Source organism: Eulemur rufifrons, chromosome 24 (assembly GCF_041146395.1).
Source record: "Eulemur rufifrons isolate Redbay chromosome 24, OSU_ERuf_1, whole genome shotgun sequence".
Taxonomy (NCBI): domain Eukaryota; kingdom Metazoa; phylum Chordata; class Mammalia; order Primates; family Lemuridae; genus Eulemur; species Eulemur rufifrons.
Genome location: NC_091006.1, coordinates 34,258,780 through 34,270,901, shown reverse-complemented (window position 1 = coordinate 34,270,901; position 12,122 = coordinate 34,258,780). Strand labels below are relative to the sequence as shown.

Here is a 12,122-nt window from a genome sequence, read left to right as displayed (position 1 = left end):
GTATACATAACTGAGGACATTTTTGTCTGCCTGGGTAACGAGTATAGCTTGACATGAAAGCAAAATCCAAGAGCTATAAAGAGGGCTTCAAAGGAATGAGTGATTGCTTCCAGGTGGAGAGGAATGACAAATGCTTTCCTGAGATGTGGGTTTGGAGCTAGACTTAGAGAGTCAGGTAGGTATTCTGCTAGGTAGAAAACGAGAAGTGAAGAACAAGCAATTCGAAATGAAAGGGAGAATACAGCTCGAGGCACAATTTATCTGCACTGTCTTTTTGGTCCTCTTTTCCTCTTTGTCATGTAGGGCTTTAAGCCAAAGTTCACGTTTGGCTTCGATATTGATCCTCGTGATTTATAGACTGTCACAGAGGGACCCATGGCTTCCAATGTGTCCCGTTGGTTCAATTAAGAAAGACAGTGTATGTCGTGCCATAGAGGTTTTGGGATAAATATTTGCTCTAGATCTAGTAGGCAGTAGCTTTTGTTTGTTCTATATTTTGTTTTCTATCTGAGCTTGTGTTAGAGAATATCTGGTGTGCATTTGAAGATACCCACAGCACTGAACTCCCAGCACTGAAGAAGTTGGCCAGAACTGGCTCCTGCTGACGTCATGACACGAACATGCCTGTGTCTGTCTGTGCCTTCGGTTCCTTATCACAGAACCACCCCCTGTCCCATCCTTCAGCAGTGACCGAGAAATGATCTTGAACATGTGCCAAGAGATGCTAGTTGCCGGAAAACCTCCAAATCGTGTTGAGGAAAGGGAGAAACGTATGTATGTCAATCACTGCAGCCAGGGTGGGTAGTGACTGGGCGCAGGGCCGGAAGCCGGGCCGCCTGGCTCCACCTCCCCACCCCACCACCCTCGTGCCACGTGATCGGGGGAGGACGACTTAAACTCTCTACTCTCTCGCTTTCTGCTCAGGCAAACGGTGACACTGCCACATGGAGGGACTGTCATGATCACAGGAGGGACTGGAAAACATTTTGCAGGGAGCCTGGGGCACAATAAGCACTAAAGTGATAGATGTTGGTGTGAATGTAATTATTATTCATGGAATGTCTAAGTGTGTGCCAGGCGTTACACACAGATGGGTGAGAGATAGGGACTTTCACATACGTTGACTCAGTTAATCCTCAAAATACGCTGTAAATTAGGCCTAATCGGCCCCATTTCACTCATGAGAAAACTGTCTAATGAGGTTGGCTGCCGTCCCCAGGTTACGTTGTCCCCACCCCAGGCAGAGATGGGATCCGACCCAGGTCTTTCAGGCTGCAAATCCTGCTCCGTGCCCCACTCCGTGTCTCCTACAGCACCTTGTTTTTGCGGGGGGGACTTGGGGAGTCAAACCTTGGCTTCTTATGTCGAAGGGAGGGATTCCTCCACCACCGCCTCCCCCAGCTGCTGACTGTGACCAGGAGGCAGAAAGGCGGGTGGCCTCAGTGAAACCCCAAGGGAACTGCCTGCTCCCTCTTTCCTCTGACAGCTGTCTAAGGAATCACCGCCAGACCATTTCCGTCCCCTGACTTTTCCATTCTAAAAGGAACCATCAAAAATGTCACTGAATTATGTTGAGTTAGTGGTAATGGTATTGCTGTGTGCTTCAAAATGGGGGGGGGGGCATTTAGTCTACTCCAAAGCAGTCAGATAACAAAGATGCTTCACAGCCGTGTAGTGTAACTGTCTCCCCCACTTTGTTAAGTTTTTTTTGAGCACTTGCACATCTTCACTCTTTCCTGGGAGCCAGTCCAGTAAAATATTCAATAAATATTTATTAAGTAAAAATAAAAATGCTTCCCTGCACTGCTGCATGCTCTGAAAACGGTTGTGGCCATGAGTCCTGAGTACCTAAGCGTTGGGTTCGGTGACATTTGAGAACTTTTTGGCAATCACGTCAGGGCCCAGAGGAGCCAGACAAGGCCAGTGTGCTCACTCTTGAGACAGAGGTAGTACCACGGGAACTGGGGTGTTGGTGAGTGCCTTAATGCGTCACCCTAATGGCTGATAATGTCCTTTGGTGGCCCCCTGCTCCCTGGGGTTGGAGCCATGGTTGCCACTAGCTCCTCCTAGAACCTCGTTTTTCCTAACCAACGAAATGGTTGAATGAGAGGACAGAAACGAGTTTTTCCTCGCGTTGCTGACCAAGGGTAATGTTCCCCAGATGGTAAATACGTGTAAAAGCTGAAGGCAGCCTGAATAAAGGGGAGGGGGTCGTTAAGGGTTTGCTTGGGTGCTGGCTGAAGGAAAACACATTATGAACAATTCAACATTTGGCAACAATTTTCAAAAAATGTTCCCAAAGGACCATACCTGAATACTAGTAAGTTCATAGGGACTCACAGAGGTTATTGCTGAACCGAATCTTCCTGGTAACCAGAAAGCCACTTACCATGCACGAGTCGACTGTGCCGGACTCATAGCCAGCACATATCATGCGGGTGGTGATGGTCTTCATGTCAAAGTAGGACCGACACTGCTCCAGAGAGATGATGCGGACCTCTCCCTCTTGCAGCTTAAACGGCACTGCATTAAAAAGAAGAAGTAGATACAAAATGATAAAGTGATTCAAAAGCGAAACTAGCCAAATATGAAATTCAAATATCATATGAACAGTTTTATACCAAATGAACCATATTCTTTACTTGAAATGTCATTTCGAAGACAGGGCTTGTTTGGAATCAGAATTTTCCAATTTGTTCATAGCCATCATCTGGGGAAACCTTTTTTTTTCTTAATAAGGAAATTGAGGCACAGTCCTGTTACTTGTTTCATGCTTTTCCCCTCTTAGCATATGCTACCAAAAATAACAGCTACTACAATGAAAAGGAAACAAATCAAGCCAGAGCTCCTCTCCAGATTGGAGGCTGCCAGCCCGGTGTCAGCTCCGCACGTCAGTCCTGCTCTGCTGACGTGGAGGATACCTGTTAAATCTAATGGCCGAAGGGCTGCTCTATTCTTGGTGAAAAGAACGTGTCTCATCTTGTGCTCCAGTAGCTATTATTTGATGTAAGAACCTTTCATCCTAGAGGATTTGACAGAGAGGGTGAAAAGGACAAAGCCATCCCTTGGTGTCGACAGAGAGAGTATGTGAATTCCATCTTACTTGAAAGATTTTGCTGAATATCAACGGCTTTCTTGGAGCAAGACAGCATGAATCTTTTGCTGTTTAGCCACTCTACAAAATTACACACACCATTCTTTTAAACAGTGATGGAGATGGATGTGGCAGAGAGCGAATGTTTCACGAATTGTTAAAAGGAGGATAAGAACAATAGTTAACATGTATCGGGTACTAGTGGTAGCCAAGCACCTATACTCAGCATCTGCTGGGCGTTACCTTATTGCCTTTAATCTTTACAACAATCCTGTGAGTTAGACTGTTGCTCTTTTTTATATTTATTTTCTTTGGGCATTGCTCAGAGACATGGAGAACAGGTGCTATTATTTTGTTCATTTTATAGTGAGCTAGAAGGGAATGCAGTCTAGGGTCAATTAGATCTTTCTGATTTTTGAATTCGGATCCTTGCTCTTCATGCTACGCTCTACAGGTGGTATGTGTACTGTGTTCCACTATTGCTCGCAGTTTGATATGGATATTGTAGGAGGAATACAAGCAGAGGCAATATAAAATATATTCCGCTCTTATATTACAGTCATCATTATAGATTTTAAAACTGAGACACATAGGAACGGTGACGTCATATGTACAACATGGCCTTCAAAATTCTTACTTGTGAACTTTTTCTGAAAAAGTCATTGATTTCTGTCTATTGACTTTTTCTTTTCATCCTTTAACTGATCATATAAAAAAGAAACTCAACTTAGCTCAAAACTGTTCTCGCTAAATTTCAAGAAAAAAATGTTCCTTCGAATACACAATTTCTAAGGTCGATGATGGAATGCCAATATACATCACCATTCTTGAGTGCCGTGGCGTTATATTTGATAGAGTGGCCAGCACTTGCAGTTAAAGAAAACGTCTCATTGATTTGATTCTCATTCTAAACTTTAAACAGATAAAACAGAACGAGAGGGGGTCCGTTATGGGGGGCTGAGAGTAAGTAGTAGTACAAATTTTTTAATCTCTGTGTGTTTTATATGTGTAAGTCATCTACAGAGCCAAACTATTTTAATCAATTTAAATAGGCAAATAGCAAATCAATTTGCTTTCTAGAAGGACTTACAGGTTGTGCTACAGATGTAGATAAGACCCGATCATAACCGAGAATTGCAAATATAACTGTGCAGTTTGACTGACCACGAGGCAGAGGCTCTTACTGACTCTGCCTGCAGGTGGCCCGAATCATGAACACGTCCAAAGCAAGGACGGCTGCTGAGTCTCATCCTGCAGGGACCCCCGGACACTGCCAGCAGCTCCCTGGAGAAAGACTCTGGGGTGTGGAGAAGGACTTTTGAGATTGCCTCTGAGCTTGGCGAGTTTAAGTGCCCTAATGACTTATTAGTATCTACGATTTGCACGGCAAGGGGACTGTGACACACACATCAGGGATTTACCATTTGTGGCTAGATTTTTATAAGTGAAAATATGGCCAAAGCCTAGGCAGAAACACAGCGCCCCTTAGCACAAGCCGAAAGGCTCCTGGAGACCCCGGCTTACTCTTGTTGCCCATGTGGCCCCAGCCCGTGATGTAGCAGTAGGTGTCGGCCTCCAGCCACTGCCCCGGGCTGGGTAAGCAGACCGGCCGGACGTAGCTGGTCTCGTTGATGTCCTCGTTCAGCTCGACGACGCTGATGTCATAGTCCACCACCGCCCAGCTGTAGCGCGGGTGCAGGATGATGGTCTTCACGAAGCGCGTCTGCATGAACGTCGACGGGTGGTCCAGGTTGTTGATGCCGAGGACCACTTTCCAGACGGCAGCGTTCTCTCTCCTAAAACGGGAATTCAAGAGCCATTGGCATCTTAAACCCTAATTTATCTTTTGAAATTCGTGTGGGATTTTTAAATATTTGGTTTATGCCAACAATGGCTATTCCCATGCCCACCTCTCAATGTACTCGTCTAAGCAGCATGGACACAATGGCCTGAGTGATTAGCAGATAAACAGTGTGTCGTAGAAAGCACAGCTCGGGACTCTCGGATGGGGCTAGTCTTGAAAATAAAACTTGTTTGGTTTTAAAGGCAGTCAGGGTCGTTGCTTGCTTCATCAAAGGAGAAAAGATAATGAGAAGCCACAAAGACGACAGAAAAGAAAGAGGAAAAGGGAAAAAAACAAAGACTAAGTGTTCGCTCCAAGAAAGAGCAAGATGTCAGGTTTTCAGGGGAGACTTCTACTAATTTCAAGCCAAGGACTTGAAAAGGTCACCCGCCACCTCCAACGGTCAGCCTCAGACGCCATTGTTTTTTAACACCTGTCAGCAATATTTTAGGCAATTCCCAGCTTCCAAGACTTTCTGCACATGCTTCCAGGTCTTGCCATGCTGCAGAATTTCCTGCCGTCTCCTGGACGCCGCCCTCCCACTCGGTCTCTTCTGGGTCTCCCTGCTCTGCTCTCGATGTCTGTGCTGAAGAGCTCGGGGACGCCACCCTCAACCTGCTCTTCTCACTTCACACGCCCTTGATGAATTCATCCGGCCCAGTGGTGTTAACGGCCACCCACACCCTGATGCCTCCCAAGTGTATGTCCCCAGCTCCATCCTCTCCCCTGAGCTGCAGACTTGAACGTCCCACAGTCTGTTCAACACACTCAGTCAGATGTTTGATAATAGCCAAGATTTACTGGGGGCTGGCCACCTATCTCGCAATATTTAAGCATGCAGAATTCATTTACTATTATTTTATACTTATAACCACCAGTTACCCACTTGAATCTTCTCTTTCTCTTACATACACCATTGAATGCATCGACAAGTCTCACCACTCTTATTTTCAAACATATCCTGCATCTTGTTTTTTCTCCCTTCTCCACTCTTGCAATCTTCGTCTAAGCTACGCTCATCTACTTGGACCACTGCAACGGCCTCCCAAATGGTGGCTCTTCTTCTAGCCTTAGCCCCTGTAATCCATTTTCCTTAAAGCATCAGAATGATTTTTTCAAAATAAAAATCCATTTCCTGCTCATTATTCTCCACGGACCTTGTATCATACTGGAGACAGATTCTAGACTCCTATCCCTGGTCTCCTTTGCAAGGCTCCACGATATGCTCCATTCTAACCCCAAGGACTTTCTTTCTACTTTCGAACATGCCAAGGGCATCTCCAACTCAGGGGCTCTTCCCCTGCTGCCCGCCCCCCCCACACCCAGCTCTCACACGGTTCCCACCTTTGCTCCTTCTCTTCGTCCAGGTCTCAACTCACGCACCACCTCCTCAGAGCTGTCCTCCCTGACCACCCCATCTAACACTTACTTTACCCTCATCACTCTACTCTTGACCCTGCTTCCATTTTCTTCCCATAATACTTATTGGTGTCAGTGACACTGATCTATCTGTTTGTCTATTCTCTGTCTTGGCCCCCAGAACGTTCTCTCTGGGAAGGCAGGAGCTTTGCTGCTCTCGTTCACTGCTCTGTTCACAGGGCTTGTGAATCCTGGCATACAGATGGTTCTCAACAAGTATCTGTTCACAATGGCCCCATGTATTGGATTGAAAACATTTATTAGTGGCAGACGCCAACCACAAAGGCAAGGTCTGTTTTTCATCAGTCCCTTTCTCCCTTCCCTCATTCCCACTTCCTCCTTCACCAGAGTGGACCAGGATCAAAGGCGTGGACGTTTATCGGCCACAGTGTCAGGGAAGGGGGGAGCTTTCATTGCAGACACTCCTTGACACTGCAAGCCACCCACACTCCACTGTCCCCGTTTGGGAGCTTGTGGTCAAACCAACTAATGTAGGTTTGACCATCTAGACACATTGTTTTCCAACCCAAGCAGAGCAATGAATCATCTGGAGAGCTTTCAAAATACTGATTCTCTGGGCATCACCTCATAGCAATCGAAACAGAAGCTCTTGGGTCGGGACCTAGGAACCAGCATTTTATGAGCTGTCTAGGGAGTCTCAGGCAAGACCCTAGTTGTGCATCTCCTTTTTTTTTTTAGCATGCCTCTCTCCACCATCAGCATGGCAAAGATTCAAAAGCCTGAGGTTTCAGGAGAGTTAGGGGTGCCAAAGTAGGCACTCAAACTGTTTTCAGTATTGTTGGATATTTGGCCAGACTCTGCTAACAGACACCCCCACACAGTCCTGCATTCTGTCCTTTTTCCATTTAAAAAAAAGTAATTTCAGAGCTATCAAAAGAGGAATTGATGTCATTCATTGAATAGAGAGAGAGAGATACAGATATATAGCAATTCCTCTATGCCAAACCCTGTGCCAGGATTGCAACAGTCAGAAAGAGAGATGTGATCCTGCCCGTACAGACTCTAGAACTGAGAGGAGATGGACAATTATGGTAATTGCAGGAAGTCCTATCACGTGAGCATGACAAGTTAATGTTGCAGAAGAATTATTTTTCATTGTGTAAGGTTGTCACTCAAAGAACATACTTTTCTTTCTTTTTCCTTCCTTACTTCTCCTTTCTGTTTCTTCTTTCTGCCCTCCCTAACCTCTCTTCTTTCCCTCCTTCTTTCCTTTGTTCCTTCTTTTTTTATTCTGGGAGGAATACATGCATGACCATTTGAGGAATTCAATGTGCACATTAGGTTCTATTGCTTAAGACATCTTAAGCAACACTTTATTTCAGATTTCTGTCTTTTCAATAGCTTCTTTGTTTGAGAGAGTTAACAAGTGTGGGCTGTGACAAACATCATCCATCTACTGAAATCACAGGCAGTATTTCAAACTGTTGAACGTTCCAAATTATTTGCAACAAAATGAAATACCCTCAAAATTCCAGACTTAATTACTGTACTGGGGTTAATGTAATTCTAATGATTAAAAAAATAAGCATCAATGAAATGGCTAAACATTCACTTGTATCTGGTAATCTCTTGCTACATAAGCTATTGTCCTTATGGCGTTAATGTCCATCAAAGGCAACAAAACAGAACAAAACAACTACACATAAAAATTCACATACTTTTTATAATCAGTGATAATTTTGTTCTTTTTTTCTTTTTATTATAAGTATTATGAAAAATAAAGTCTCTTTTAATTCCTCCCCCACCCACCCGAGTCTGGCAAAAAATCAGGGAAAAAACCCAACCTATTGTTTGAAAGCAGTAGGTGAGGGAAAGAAGGTACACATAAATGGCATATTGCTAGATTCAACATGCAGAGAAAGAATGAGTCAGGAATAGTGGCAGAGACCACCTGTCTCTGGGTGGAAGCAAAGAAAAGGCAGACAATGTCAGGCTATGTGAATGTCACGTGAGTTTAGTAACAGCCCAAAAGTACCCAGTGGAGAAACTCACGGGAACAGACTAGGATCCTATGGCTAGGTTAGTGAAAAGGACTAAATTCTGGTACAAAAAAAATAAATAAATAAAAGCCAAATGTAGCACCTGAAAATCTGCTTTATGGAAGACATCATAAGGAGGACAGCTTCCCATTTGGCTATCAGACTTCAAAGCAGCAGCAAGGAAAACCGGCACGTCCTTAAAGAAGTTGGTGCAAAGAACCTCAGGCTCCCGGAGTGAGGCAGCAGGTCGGGGAAACCAGGGAATAACCCACCCATGGCGAAGGAAGATGTGAGAAGACCTGTATCTTCTTTCATTCTTGCTATAGATAGTATTACTATTTCATTCCCTAAAATGCACGTTTAGGGTCTAATTTGCTTCATATTTATATTATTTTTTTAATAATAAATATACTTATAGATAACATTGGGATAGTATGATTTCAACTTACAATTCTTCAGTTAGCAACTCTAGAGAGAAAACCCAGCCACTCACATCCCTCAGGTGCACTGTGGCATCCAGAGGAATTGACGCAAAACAGCAGGCACCAGCTTGCTGCACGCCGTGACCAGTCCCTTCAGTTTGCAAACTGCCACACTCAACTCTACTTTAAACACAAAAATGTCACATTTCCACTTAATTTAGCTAGCCAAATTTAGAGATTTTTCTATCTTTATCTTTTCCTAGGAAAGAAAATTTTCCTCCTTTCACCTTTCTGACTTTGCTTTGATATCTTATATTTAATATTGTTCTTTTTAGCAAAAAGAAGTTAATATTTTTAATTAACACCTGTGATAGAAACTGCCCTGTTTTACAAAACTCACGCCAGAAATAGCACAGCTAAGCGGTGGTTTGGAGAGAGTTTGAAGGTTATCGAATCTACACAAAGTAGTGAAGTCTCACACTACAGCACCATTCCTGTTCTACGGATCTCAGGACCTGCTTATTTTAACATCGTGCTCTGTCCTTGGCATCTGTAACAGACGAGGTGGGCACACTTTAGAACAGGGTGATCGCAAAGCAAACGTGTGACGGAGCTGGGGGAGGTGGGTAAGTACAGACGGGATCATACCACAAGCCCTGCCCAACCTGGGGGCCATCTGCCTCCCGCTTCCAGAAAATTTCTGTCATGTTCGAATGCCCAGCGTGAGCTGACCTCCCAATTGTCCCAACAGAAGCCAAAGTTCTGGATTTTATGCAAAGTATACACAATTTTAAATGCTGGCTACAATTTTTTTTAAAAGTCTACAACAAGCCAATGAGATTGGCAGCCTGGATTCTTCACTCGTATGCAGTCTCTAGAGTTTTCCAAATGTTTCTCCACACTTCACATCAAATGATCCTCACACCAACTGTGAGAGGTGGATAGGAATCCTTACTCCGTTTTAGAGGTGAGAAAGCAGTGACTCAGGGCACAGGGGTGACTCATCTAAAGCCCCAGGGACAGTGAGTGATGACAACAGACTCAATTGCTGGTCCTTTCAACCCCTGCACCCCGTGCTGACTACGAAATGTCTCCGAAACAAAAAGAAGGGTCCCCAGGCATCCACACAGGAATTAGGTGCTGACCCCAGCGGGGAGCACAGCAGGATGGGCGAGACTCTCTGGTGAGTGATAAGGTGGCAGATGGCAAGAAGGTATGTTCTCTTTCCTGAACACATCCCCAGCTGCGATGGGGAGCAAGCCATTAGTGATAAAATTGCAGAAAGTGAACGAGTCTGCTAGCCCAGGTTTCAAAAACAGCAAGAGAAGGGCACAGTCGAATATGCATCCTGGACCTAGACCTTTGAGAATCAGATTTCAGAATGTGTTGAACAAAAGGCGGCTATGATAATATACCCGGAGATTCTTAAAGCAAGTACAGCTCAATACAGTTGGGAGGGTTTAAATGCCAAATTCTGATGCTACCATCACAAATAATTGCAGTCAAGTAGGAAAATGAAGAATCAGCTGAAGAGTAAATGTGACCACATAAGGATCACAGAGCTTTGAAATTGGAAAGTATATCATAAAAGAATGGCAGGAAACCATAGCAATGGTCAGAAACTCAAATATGAATATTTGTTCAAATTAGGACAAGTTTATAAACCACGTGATTCGATGGGTGAGTACTGTAGACAGATAAGAAAGCCCAGAATTGGATCGTAGAGCACTAAAGCATTCAGTAGCCTAGAAAAGCAGGAGCTGAAAAAGACGAAGAGAGGGTGGGTCACTGACATAAGAAGAGAACAAGGATGTTTTTTGCTGTTCTAGAAGACAGGCGAAAGTATTTCAAGAAGGATGTAATGATAAAATACCGGGGAGGGTTCCAGTGAGTTGGAAACTGAAATCACCTGATTGGATTTGGCAAGATGGGAGTCACTAGGGACTTTCATAAGTGCCATTTCTGTAGTGACTTTGACGAGAGCCCAGCCAGAGTGGGTGGAGGGGAATAAGGGACGTGGAGAAGTAGAGACAGTGGCTGTAGGAAGCTCTGTTAGGAGAGTTACTGTGCAGACCAGCCCAGATGGAGCCACGGTGGAAGAGGGATACGAAGTCAAGGGAAGAGGGTTTAAGTTAGTGACATTAAGGCATGGTTTTTGAAAAGAATGACCCAGGAAAGAAGGAAAAATTGCTGATGCAAAGTAGAAATGATGATTTTAGGAGTAAAGTCTTTGAAAAGATGAAAGGGGATATGGTTGCCCTTAAATAGGAGCAGAGACACATCTTCCACTACAACTCGAGGGAACGCAGGATGTGCGGCCAAAGACGCAGACATTTGTTGGAATTGGGGGTCACACAAGGGAAAGAGATGACGGCATCCAGTAGAAAAACGGAAAGAAACAAGTAACTGGTAAAATTACAGGCGAGAGGGAAGCTCCTAGTTTCTGGATTGGCACATCGTTTAGGAAAACTGCTCATTGCATCCTGGACTGAGACATTTTCCACTGGAGAGGGGAAGGTGACAAATAGTACTTCCCTAGGGGACAGGGCAGTGGGGAGCATGGGTCAGGCCACAGTCACCTAGGAATTTTTAAAACTACACTTGCTCACCCTCCAGTGACGCTGGGAAACCAGGGGAGGTACGGGTCCAAAATGGAAAAGTTCTGTGTTAGTGGACATTACTACCCATGGGAATAAAGCAACGCCCTCAAGGAGATAGAACGAAAACAAACTGAATGACGAGCATAGCTCCTATGCTCCCAGAAGACAAAGAGGTAACCACAACGGCACAACATGGGCTCCGTGATAAAAGGTCAGACCAAACCTCTCACCTCCTTTTCTGAGTGTATTAAACACTGTCCGATCAGGGCGGGTGGATGATGATTTTGCTCTGTGGAGAATGAGAGAGGGAGCTGTCTAGAAATAGGTGGAAAGATTACTGAGCAGTATTAAGGATCCAGATGATGGTGGGGCTCAGGCATGGCGGCAGTCTGCACCGATGTTCTCCCCGGTTCTGAAGAGCGTGGTCATAGGGCTAGACAATGTGGCACTCACTGTGGGGGTCTGCCGGGTACGTCTGGCAGAAAGATGTGGGGAAGAAGAAGTGGAAGGTCCTGGAGAAAGGATTGAAAAGCGAAGAGCCCAGGGAAGCTGTAGCTGGGGAAAGAAGGGAGGTGAGAAGGAGACAGATGGACGGAGATACTGGGTGGAGGAGAGGAAGGAAACACAGACAAGCAACCAAAAATCTTATTGCACTAAGAGCTGGTGTGGCGGGAATCGGCAGGAGTGACACGGCAGGGTTGAGGGTTGTGGTTCACGTAGTGGGAAGTGAGGTTTTCACGCAGG

At 44.9% G+C, this 12,122-nt stretch overlaps 1 protein-coding gene across 4 annotated transcripts in view; it reads right to left on the bottom strand.

Annotated features, from left to right (window-relative positions):
* The window catches only part of CORIN (corin, serine peptidase), a 198,119-nt gene that overhangs the window by 10,228 nt on the left and 175,769 nt on the right, over nucleotides 1–12,122 (bottom strand). For all 4 annotated transcript variants that reach the window (XR_011231390.1, XR_011231388.1, XR_011231389.1 and 1 more), the window contains exons 20-21: nucleotides 4,619–4,890; nucleotides 2,390–2,523 (exon numbers count right to left, since the gene is read on the bottom strand). Coding sequence is in view for 1 of the 4 variants with exons in the window: in XM_069457572.1 (XP_069313673.1) it covers nucleotides 2,390–2,523; nucleotides 4,619–4,890 (406 nt within the window). In the remaining 3 variants the exon portion in view is untranslated. The remainder of the gene's footprint in view (nucleotides 1–2,389; nucleotides 2,524–4,618; nucleotides 4,891–12,122) is intronic.